We start from the raw sequence: 12,223 nt of genomic DNA on the forward strand, positions 1-12,223 counted from the left end.
AATATGAATAACTATTTTTACCCAGGTTAGGATTAGTAATGTACTGCCCAGTGTGGAGGAGACAGATGCAATTGTGGCTTTCAAAAGGGATTTGGGATAGTGCTCAATTCAAGTTTTTGAAGGGTTGTGGGGAATTGAGACAAGTGGAGTTACACTTGCAGAGGGGGCACAGGCGTGGCAGACTCAACGGCCTCTTTTACTGTAACCATTCTCATTCAAATAGGCTGTAAGATAGTTTGGAACATCTTAGAGTTGACAGAACTGTTGAGTGAGTGCTATTTTTGTTTTTTTAAAAAAAAAGGCAGGCCAAAAGCAAAACAAAGTTGGGGCTAATAATACAAATACACAGTTTGACTCTGATTTTGTAATCTTTATTTGTTGGGTTTCCAGTAATAAAAATATGTCAGCTAGATTCTGTACAAGGCCTAATATTTTTGTTTTTTTTTTTTACAGACTCCCTTTTTGTGCTCGCATCACACACTCCTAAATTACAAGAAAACGCACAAAAGATTTGAGACACCCCTGGCAACGTGAATGCAGCCCCGGTCCCTGCTTGTCATTTTTTAAAAACACTGACAAGCAGCCCCTATTTCTTTAACATATGTATGTATAAAATTACTTTGAAAATTCACTGGAGGTGTCCTGCCGTTAACAGACCACATTATGGCTGGGCAGAAATTACTCTGTACCTCTCGACCAAACCCAGCAAGAACAAATGGAAAAATAACAAAATCAATTCTTTAAAAAAAGCACCATCCTTGACATTACGTGCCTCGATACCAGTGCATGCAACCAGCATTTCCTGTATGCTAGCACCACTTAGTGGCAGATACTTGTATTAGGACCATTTGGCTCAAGTCAGCAGTTATTGTCAAGGGGAAGAGGCAGAAGATTAAACCATTAATTCTGTTATTAAAAGATCTTCCTGCATTCTCCTTGAAGAATTACTTCAGTGACACTACTGTTCGCACCCAGACAAGCCCACAAACACCACTACACCATGATTTCACACACAGCTTTGAAACTGTTCCAATGCAGCTGTTGTTGAGGCTGAAGTCCAGAAATGCCATTTTGAAGAACGCTGACAAGGATGGCTACTTGCTGTGCTCAGCCCACTCAGGGCAAAAGCTTCTAGATTAATGATGTTTGCAAGCACATTTATTATGGTTTAAGATGCATTGAGGCGATATTTCTTTCCCTGAAGAGTTTTGGTTCATGAGATGGAAGACAACAATGGAGACATGGAACATATTGGTTTTTAGGAATTTAGAGTCAGCACTGGAGACTCAGATCAGGTCCTGTATCATTCAGATAGAGGAAGGGATCCCTCTTAACTGTCTTAAAGTAATTGCTGTCCTGCAATTGGATGTTCAATGGCCTTGAAGCTTGCAATCTGGTTGCTGATGCTTAGGCATTTCAGTCTCAGTAACCTTAGGTCCCTTTATTCATTGGTTTGTTTTAAATGCTGATGGACAATTCTGAAATCAGAGCAGATTATTTAAATTTTGTCCAAATGAATGGGAATTAACTTAAACACATTTAATCACTGTTTGTAGCCCAAGACTTTGTGGTAAACAGAACGCCATTACCTGTTTGTACTGCATTAGTGTGACATTACCAGCATAAACCACTTGTGCAAGCCTAGTGTCCCTCTCCACCAGCACACAAGAGAGGCTTTTGACACTGCCACCCAAGAGGATTAGCATTCAGATCTCAGCTCAAAAGCCAGCATGTGCTCCATTAATCATCCCCTCTCCCTGCATTGCCAAACACAGTCTCTCACCCCGAAATACATGATTATTTTGTTAAATATACAAAAGAGAGACAGATGTTGAACACTCCAACCAGGTCGTATCCTTACACAAATTTAATTTGCACCAGGATTGGACTGGCCTCAATATTCTATCCTCTTCTAAATTGTTGTTTGAATACAATACTTATACTGACTTTATACCACATTGACTAAGAGTTTAGGAGATCACAGCCACTGACTGCTTAGATTCGCACCAGACTTTATTTCATCTCAACTTATTCCCAGCTCATTAGAGGCAAGAGATACTGCATTAAACAGCCACGTGGAAAATCTAAAAGCTATGGTCATTATGCCCATGTTTCAATGGCTCCGTTGACTTATTTGCTGTTGTAAGTCACTGGTAACATTCCTATCTGGAAGTGAAAAATGGATGAAGGTATGAAGTGTGCTTAGAAGAATGCGCCAGAGAAAGCAATTGCAAAAAAAAAAAAAAAAATCAGAAAACAAAGACACTAGTGAATTATGGTATAAAACTATCTCACATCAGCATCTTCAAATTTAATCTGCTACTCCCTCCAAATACTTGCAATGAAAATTAATTCAAATTGTCACCAACAAATCAACTATCAGTCAGAAATCGCTGAATTAAAGAGAGGGGCTATACATTATCATGAGATACCTGCACACTGGAGATTACTATTCCTTGAGGTAACCATTCCTCTATAGCACTGTTGTAAGATTCGAGAGAGAGATGGAACCTGATAGAGGTTATAGTATAGACGTTTCATATCTGGTATAAGCCAATGATGGGATGAAAGCCTGCGGCTTTTTCATTGAGCTGGATTCAAACCCAGGTTCTTGCAAAGGGGACAATTCATCACTATTTTATTATGACAGGCCAAAACGATGTAGGAAAAGTCAAAAGGAACCCTTACTGCCTTTTCTAATGTTAAGGTGATGCATATCAGTTACATTTAATGCATGTCCCATGTAATTTGCAATGTTTCCTGCAAGCAGTTGATTATATAAAAGGGAATAATTCCAGCATCCCTTCTTTCTCAGCTAAAGAACTCAATAAATGCATTGTTAATGCAGCACACAGCATCCCTGCAGGTAATCTCTTCAGTTCTGTGAAAAGAACTACTAGCAGTTCTCCTTCATGCAGTTGGACACATTGAACAAGCTGAGAATGGACCATTCACACACCTTGATTGTAAGAGTGTATAGACATTTGGATATGCAACTGAGAATGCAAACACACGTTTTAAGTGTGCAATTAATTTTTAAAATCAATTTTGACACTGAACAGCCAGAATTCCCCAGTTGTGAAAAGAGCAAGAGTTTCAACAGTTGTGTAAACTCAGAATTCAGAAATGGTCATTCACAACCCTCCCCTATACAAGCATACCTTCACTCTCCAGCAAGGACACTTTGCAAACTGCAAAAACTTCAAGTTAGCTTAACTTCTACTACCTTCAATTAATGTCAAGGTGTCTCAAGCAACCAGGCAATGGACTGTACTTACTTTCTTTCTCCCTCTCCTGAGAGGTGATGATAAAAGTGAGTAATAACATTGTTAAAGGAATAGAAACAAAGGACTGCTGACACTCCTCGAAGTACATCTTGATTGTTGATGCAGGCTGAATCTAGGCAAGGTTGCACCACCCATAGCCTTGAGAAATGCTGGGGCACAGTTGCTTTTGTTCACTTGTCACACTGAAGTTCGATAAAGGCGATTGGCACATCCGCTGCCTCAGGATTCTGATTAACGAATCAACACTTACTGTACCCAGGAGGCCATGGCATCTAAAGCACATATTATTCTGCAACACTGACTGAGGTGCTCCTTAATGTTAAAATACAAGCAGCAATGAGATGCATTTAAGCAGGACATGGGCTCAGTCCAGAAATTTTATCTGTTACGTGAAATGATGAAAATCATAGCCCAAATCTTCATTGTGATCACCCTAAATATATGGTTCTCTTTATAAACCTTCCATTTTTTTTAATATATACACTCACACATATAAACAAATGTGTTTTAGAAAATCCATTAAAAAAAAACAAACTGTTCTCAGTTTTTCTAAGTGCAGTCTCTTCAAGCTGCAATACTGCATGAGGGTCAAAAAGTAGACCTCACAAAAGCTTGTTGCCACTGAGGCAAAATTATTCCACAGCCCCACAGTCTGCAGGAGCTGACCAGGCTCTGTGATTGCACACAAATAGATGGGAAAGTTACAAGTAGATTTTTTTTTTTGCTTCTTCTTTGTCTCCTCGCATGTACGTGTATGTCACAGGGCTGAACTCACGGTCCCTGAAGTAAAACATTCATTACTTCTGCTATCCTCTGTCACCCTCACTGTGGGGGCATTCCTCATGCCTGGATCATGGTGTGTGCCAGGTCCATCAATCCAGCTGGTAGGATCATTCATTCAGGGACAGGATAATATCATCTTCCAAGTCAGAGTTATCCGTGGAATCCGCTGGACAAAGTGGAGAGGAGAATTAATTACCGTTAGTTAATTACAAAGACCATTAAAAGTGAAAGGGACTCTAACAGACATTTAGTTAGAGCTCTACAAGATTGGTTGAATATTTATATAGGGCCTTTCCTGTTTCCCAGCTTACCAATTCTCCTGCCAATCTCCTAAAGCCACCACCCTCTGAGGAATAGTGATCATATATGCCAGCATCTAGTTGAGACTCTAACACTACTCAGATTCAACTATTTCAATATGTTCCTGTTCAGCCCCTCATCTTCCACCCTCCATAAACTTCAAGTTCAGCTAATATTTTGCTAGCCTTAAAACAACTTTGCACCAACGTCCCATTCTCCCAAAGGAGGTAGGCTGGTCGGCGGTTTAGCAGGAATAGGGCTAAGGGAACAAGGTTCGCCCCTGTTCAAGGTGAATTCGGTTGGGGATGTGAGTGAAGTTAGAATAAGAAAAATAAGAAACTCAGGTTTAAACATAGGGGAGCCTTCAACTAGTGGGTTAGTTGAAGTGAAGGCAATAACAGAGTTAACTGAATTGACACATTGATTTTTGTAACAAAGTCTACAGGCTCCTCACACTTATTGTTGGAGGTGGAAAAGAAAGAACAGAGGTGTTTCAGAAGTATCATTTGTAGTGAAAGAAACTAGATGTTCTCTTTCCCTCTCTGGATGCTCTGATTGGGAAGCAGTTTGAGATGGACATTATTACTCAACAAAGTTTTAAGTGGTCTAGTCAGAATTGGTAGTGAATGATGAAATAAGAGAGTTAGTCAAAGGCTTTAAATCTATATCCTTTAGTCTTAAGGCAGTCAAAATGCAGGATACATCAGGAAATGATCTGGATGAGAGAGAGCGGAGACAAGTCATGAAAGTTAGTTGAGGTGCAATTTAGCAAATCAATAAACATTGCAGTATCATGATGAATTAAAGGTCGGAGGCAAGATAGTTGGGAATTTGACAGCGTTAAGTGACTTGAGGGAGTGCATTTACTATGGCTGGACTCAAAGTAGTGGGCTTGGGAAAGTGAAGGAGAATACGGATAGAAAATGACACAAGGAAATGATCAGATTGCACTATCAGCAATAATTACAATGTGAGTTGCAAGGCTGAGAGATTGATGGGGCAGCAAATTGAGAATTTCTACAAAGAGGGAAGTTTAGGAAGGAAAGAGGGCAGTGAACTAAATGGAGAGAGTTGAGATGGAAGTGATATTTATCCAGGATGAGTCACCTGGTGCAGAGGTTGAGATAGGAAATCAGAGAAAATTACAAAAAGGGAAACCTGGACAGGGTGGGCAATACAGATCAAAGATTTGAAGTAAATGCGATGAATGGAAAAGGCAAGATTCTCAAAACATGGAGAAGTTGCCATAAGATTGGGGGAATTAGCAAAGAAGTGACTTGGAGATAAAGGCCACACCATTGCCATGACTGCTTGACCAGGTGAAGTGGTTGATTATGTAGCAAGTAAAGAAGTTTCATTAAGGAGAAAGGTGTCTTCAACCTTCAGACATGTCTGCCAAAGCCATATAATGAACATAATCAGTCACAAATACTTCAGGTCTTTCTTCACAAATCAAGCAGCAAAGGGGAACAATAATAGTCAGAATCCAGAGGCTCAGTGTTTACACTGAGGGGGCATGAAAAGGACAATCTCTGGCAGGTTGAGAGGAGTAGGGAGAAAATATATGATGCAGTCGTTGAGGTTGCTGCTCATTGAGATGCTGCAATGAGTAAATTGGTGGACCTACTGGAGGATGCCAAGAGAGGGACAGAGGAAAATTCAGGAATTATTTGAAAGGAGATCAAACCTGGAATGATGGCAACAGAGCAGAAAGATGGTGATTACTCAAGAATTGAGGTATGTGTTAGATCATCAGGGGATGCACCAGTTTCAGAAGCCAAGCATGGCCAGAGAAACACAGAAGGGTGCCTAGACTGAAACAACACATATGTATCCTGCAACTCTCATACTGGAGGTGAGCAAGGTATGGAAATTCAATGTCAGGCTGACTGGATATAGATGGAGTTTATCCTTAAACAAAGTTTTGAACAACAGCAATACCACAACAGCCACGAGGCCAATGCTAGAACCAGCTGTACAAGGCCTGGAAGACTCAAATATCCCTGCTGTCACCACAGCCATGACTGCTGCCTCCACACATAAATCAACAATTCTTGTACTGCGCTTGCATTCTTTTTATATGGCTTTAACTATCCTGGGAATGTAACCAAAACATTACTTTTTCAAAAGCAGCCATTTTTCAGTTACAGTTGCGCTCACCAGTAATTCATTTAAATTACCTGGAACAAATTCTGTCCTCAACTCACTGAATTTGGCCATACTTCAATGAAGTATTTTAACACTAGATTGTTCCTTGCCCTTTCCCAAAGCTGACTTATAACAGTTTGATCACTGCTTCCTAAACATTGCCTGACTAGACACTTTAACTTCATTCTGCAGAAATACATCCCAGAAATGTCCTCGTCTTTGTTTGGCTTGAAATATGCTGCACTAAAAGGCAGAGCTACACGTTTTTTGGGATTATTGCACATATAAATGGAATTGACTTACAATCTCCAAGAATGTCTGTATCTTCGTCCTCCCATTCATCATCTTCCTCCTCCTCCTCCTCCTCCTCAGCTTCTTCTTCACCATTACCCAGTAAAGCTTCTAGCTCCTCCTCATCAGATGGAGTGAAGTCACGTTCTCCATCCTGGGCTGCATTTGCTTCACTTTCATTATTTTCATCCTCCCCATCCAGCAATGGGTCAGTGTCCAAGTCATCAAGGTCATCTTCAGAATCATCATCGTCATCATCATCGTCGTCGTCATCCTCCTCTTCCTCTTCCTGTGACAGCAATATCGTCTTTAGTTCTGTATAATACTCAGTGATACTTTCTTCAAACTGACTATTGTCAAAAAATGACAAAATATTCACAGCACCAGGGGGGCTTTCAGCCCTTGAGCTGATTTTTCCCTTCTTCACTCAAAGGGTGGCGAGATCAGCTGGTATACCACTTAAAAGCAGCTACAGCAACACAGACCAGTGATTAAATGTTGGGCAACTTTACTGTGTGGTTCAGTAAAATACTGCACAGAGTTGTTTTTAAAAACAGAAGGATAAAGTCTGGGCAGGGCACTTTGCCCACTCACCAAAGAGTGTGATCAATCCTGGCCTATGCTCAGGTCTTAGATTCTGCAGTTTTGTCAAAATCTCAGAGAAAAGACTAAATTGAGGCAACTTTGGTCACTACTGCGATTCTCTGTATTCTTTCCAATGAAGTTAAGATGCCCAAAATAGTACATTGAAAAGATGTAATACCAACAATTACACTGGCAAGCTCCAGGGAATTCTCTGCCTCCTGGATTGGCCATTTTTAGATTTCAGCTCAGTCTGGCAATGAAACCAGCCTTAAAATGAATGTGAACTTTAATTAATATTACTGTACTGCAGTGATTCAACACTAGTGCAGCTTCTTTCATCTAATTTGAGCTGGCACATTTCTACTTTTGGTTTTTGTCTTTACTGTCCTTCCCAAGTACATAAAGGAATATATCTCTCATCAGCAAAGAACCATAACACTTTAAAACCAATCGGAAATTGCCTAAAGTTTTGTTTTATGCCACCCAGGAGGTAGGACACTCATGCACTGGGGACTTGTTCAGTTTAGATGGGGAGGAAGAATACAAACTGACAACCTGGCTTCCCATGTTTATGCTGTTTAAAATGTCTGTCAGACTCTGCCACAGAACCATGTAGCTATGAAAAGTGCCCACTGATGAAAACAGACATCCTCCACTGGATCCGTTGCATTCAGGGATCTCAAAGATGTCAGACATGAAAATCCTGACTCTTGTTTGGCCACAAACGGCCACATGCCTGATGTGGCCATTATTTTAAGGTTAAAAGGCTTAAGTGACAGGTTTTTTTTTCTTGACCACATCCTTGATAACACCGATTAGTAATTGCATTGTTTAAAACAAACTGAAAGGATGTGGCTCAAGCTAAATACGTGGGAAACAGCAGCACAGACCTGATCCTCCTCTTCATCCTCTTCTTCTGCAAGCCGCTGACGCCCCACTTCGTACAATCTGCAGACAGTGTCCATTGACAGGGCATCCATGCTGCTGCCTTGGTTCTGCAATATATTGTGCAAAAATAATACAGAACTGCATCCCATAAAACCAAACCACACTAATAGGCAGGAATATCAGCTTTTATTTAAAACTACAGCTTTAAAAATCCTACAGCACATTTATTGTGGTAAAATAAATAAGACATTTCATGAAATGTGATCAGGTGACAAACTAACAACAAACCACACAAGAGATGTTGTTCAGGTGGGGACCAAAAGCTTGAACAAAAAAGTGAGTTTTAAAGGAGTGCCCTAATGTAGTGGATGAGAGTATAAATAGCTGAAAGCAGACAGTAATAGTGAAGGAGGAAGAAAGGAGAAACTTGCAGAACCCAAGGCTGAGAGTGCTTAAAAGCAATGGAGGCACAATATAATGGAGCAATTTGTTAGGGAGGGTGTGAATTACATTTGCTTTGCTGTTGTCCCCATGAACCTGTCTGAGGTTCAAATCTCAATATTCACCACAATTTGCCCAAATTAGCCCTCATCAGGTATTACTCTGAACAGCCAATGCGAACGTGGAGAATATCACATTTGATCTTGATTTGTCCTTACTATATGTCAAATCACTTCCATTTGCAGCAATGAACAATGAGGGTAAGTGAGAATTTTCTCCAACCAATCCAAACTACCTCAACACAGACTAGTTGACTTGCAAAATTCAAAACGTTTGAATCTATGTATAGCTGATGGTGATTTGACATTCTGACTAATTTTGACGTTGACAAATTTTGACATGCAAAACAGATTTGGCACATCAGCTGGCAATTACATTACTGTCCTTTCACTTTCAAACCTTGGGTTTGAATGTTGCCTACAATGATTAGTGAGTGTCTGTTCATTGGGAAAACTGGAAAGGGCTGAGAGCGCTTGGGCTGTTTTTTTCATACGATGATTCTCCGATATTGGTTTCAGTCAATTCAGAAGAGCTATCAGGAGAAAGATGAGGGAGGGCAGGTTGAGATAAAGATAAATAGCTGTGGAGGAAGATTCACCTTGCTCTGAACCTGCTCCATATCTTGCTTGGCAGGACCCATAGCTGATGATAATTAAAGATAAAAAGGGAGCAGAATCTCATGCAGTGAAGCTCCTCACTTCAAACGGTGTAAAAATAAAGAAACTAAACAAATGTCTAGGCTGACTAGATCACTGAGTGTTGAAGAGTTGGCAGTTAAATCAGGTGTGGTAATCAATTTGTATTTACAGTGAGATATCGACACCAGAAATTCTAACTTATTTCAAATGGACCACTCAAAGATTGAAGGATGAGTTTCCTGGGGATTTCGTGTAGCCTTAAGTTTCAAAGTTTGATCCTCAGCCTCTAATGTACAAGGGGTATGCCAAGTCTGAGTCAGGAGCAGGCAGCTGAGAGAATTAGCCAGGGAACTTGTTGCTGAACTATTTAGTACCTCGGTGAAATATACATGTTGCTATACATGACTGTACTATTCTTCATAGTCTGTCATGCAAGATGATCCTTCTTTGAAGAAATAATAATATTGATGCCCTCGTTTCAGCAGAGAAAATATATAAAAAAAAAATTTCTTCCTGCGCCCACATAGACAGCCAAGAGTGAACATGTTCTTCATACTGTAGACCAGAGCCTGAGCCTACCTCAATTACAGCCAGATAGCAGTCCTTGGTATCTGTGCAAAGGTCGAAAATGTTCCTCTTCACATCAAGAGTTGCTTTAAAAATAATATAAAATTTCAATTACCATTTTGCTGCAAATTACGTGACGACATTACCTCAATCACTCAATACAGAAAGCTAAAGTTGGTCAGCGAGTTGGTTCTCCTATTAATCCTTGTCTCTCTCAAAATTGAAATAAAGACAAAGTGCTGTCCAAAAAAAAAATCAGCATACATTGGCAGCGCTGGGGAGGAGAAAGAGGGTGAATGTTGAGAGTCTAATGATTTTTCTCCAGACCCAGGAGTCATATTGGCATTGAAACTTTAACCGAACCTGTTTTGACAGACACCGTTAGACTTGCTCTGTTTTTGAGCATCTGCAATATTTTACTTTTACTCGGTTGAGATATTGACCTAGAACAGTTGATTAAATGTTGGCTTTAAAGAGAGAGGTGGCAAACTTAGCTCTGCTCAGCAAGTTCCTGGAAGAAGCCAACATTATGCTTATAAAATAGAAATTGCTGGAGAAACTCAGCAGATCTAGCAGTGTCCATGCAGAGAGAAACACTAAGTCTGATACTCAGAAGACGAATCTGTTATCTGTTTAAGATGCAAATGCATCAAATATCTATACATAAGCAAAATAAATACTTCGATGAGAAGAAACTACAAAGGGCAAGGAACTTGTACCCTAAAGGCAACGCAAATAAGTTAGCAACATCAAACAACTGAAAGGTAACTGTTTCTATCTTTTACAATGCTAACTAAAAGTAACTAGCTACACAAAATTGAATGCATTTCAAAAGGGGGCGACCTGAAGTTGGCGCTCAGCTCTCTCACCTATTGGTTTGTAGTCAGTAGCATCAAACGTCCTGAAAGAGGATCCAAAAGGACTCTTCATCCGCACTTCTATCAAATCATCTTCATCATCTGCTTGCAGCATAGCTAGAACACAAAAAAGTATTAGAGAAAGAATTCATTCACATAGCCTCATAACTCAGTGCTGTGCAGACTACTTGCAATGCAATGACTTAGGCAGGCAGATTGCAACAACCAGTCTGCGCAAGTTTCCTGAACCAACCTACGAGTTTGCTGGGAAATGACATCATAGAAACCTTTATCCCAAAGAGTGTTTATCCTCTTTCTGAAATGAATCATAATACTGACAGCTAAGAGTAATTGAATGAGGATTGTCTATAGACAGATGCATTGTATTTATGAGCTCAGTGCATAAGATAATCCTAGAGCAGCACACTCCTGGTACGATTCCAAACCAAAACATTCACTGACTACAAACATAAGAAATCAGTGTCCACTGAATATTCTCCTCCAAACAGGCCTGTAAATACACAGGAGTAGAGGAAATTGGAGGCCAATCAGCAAACGTTCCAGGAAACCCTTCTCTGACTCAGTTACAGGTACCATAGAAGACCCTTACCCAGTAAGTAATAACTGACCAACCCTGGCCATCAATAGGTGCATTAAAGTTTCAGGACCACAATATCTTTGATTCACCAGGTTTCAATATCTTGTTTCAGAGGGCAATGGCACTCTTTAGGCCAAAATAGATCCTAATATTTAATTTTACTAACTTGATCAAAGCACTCTCATATGCATCTCCCCCTCTAAACCTACAACTCTCAAGCATCTTAAACAAAAATTATGCTACTGGACCCACTCCAACTCTTATTTTAAAAAATCCCTTTTTCTAAAACATAAAGCTCTAACAATTGGAAACTTATCCGAGGCATGGAATCTTAGTTGAGGTGCTATTCACTCCATCACCCTTGCACTGCCTTTTCAAAACAGCAACTTAATTAGTCCCATTCATTTACTATTTCTTTTAGTCCTACATTTTTTCCACATATTTATTCAATTCCCTTATCAAAGTTACTATATAGAGTGATAGAGTTATAGAGATGTACAGCATGGAAACAGACCCTTCAGTCCATCCAGCTATCCCAACCCAATCTAGTCCCACCTGTCAGCACCCGGCCCATATCCCTCCAAACCCTTCCTATTCATATACCCATCCAAATGCCTCTTAAATGTTGCAATTGTACCAGCCTCCACCACATACTCTGGCAGCTCATTCCATACACGTACCATCCTCTGTGTGAAAAAGTTGACCCTTATGTCTCTTTTATATCTTTCCCCTCTCATCCCAAATCTATTTGGACCCCCCCACCCCAGGGAAAAGACTTTG

At 40.1% G+C, this 12,223-nt stretch overlaps 1 protein-coding gene across 2 annotated transcripts in view; it reads right to left on the reverse strand.

Moving 5' to 3' along the window:
- Positions 1–349: 349 nt before the first annotated feature.
- LOC122559148 (DDB1- and CUL4-associated factor 1-like) overlaps positions 350–12,223 on the reverse strand; it is an 83,884-nt gene continuing 72,010 nt past the window's right edge. Inside the window, exons 20-25 of one of the 2 annotated variants that reach the window (XR_006314350.1) lie at positions 10,858–10,962; positions 10,001–10,074; positions 8,285–8,389; positions 6,822–7,098; positions 3,279–4,236; positions 350–1,478 (exon numbers count right to left, since the gene is read on the reverse strand). Coding sequence is in view for 1 of the 2 variants with exons in the window: in XM_043708504.1 (XP_043564439.1) it covers positions 4,178–4,236; positions 6,822–7,098; positions 8,285–8,389; positions 10,001–10,074; positions 10,858–10,962 (620 nt within the window). In the remaining variant the exon portion in view is untranslated. Of the gene's footprint in view, positions 4,237–6,821; positions 7,099–8,284; positions 8,390–10,000; positions 10,075–10,857; positions 10,963–12,223 lie in introns of both variants that reach the window. The other variant, XM_043708504.1, reaches the window with a different exon arrangement.

The sequence above is a fragment of the Chiloscyllium plagiosum genome, chromosome 18 (genome assembly GCF_004010195.1).
Source record: "Chiloscyllium plagiosum isolate BGI_BamShark_2017 chromosome 18, ASM401019v2, whole genome shotgun sequence".
In the NCBI taxonomy this organism is placed as follows: domain Eukaryota; kingdom Metazoa; phylum Chordata; class Chondrichthyes; order Orectolobiformes; family Hemiscylliidae; genus Chiloscyllium; species Chiloscyllium plagiosum.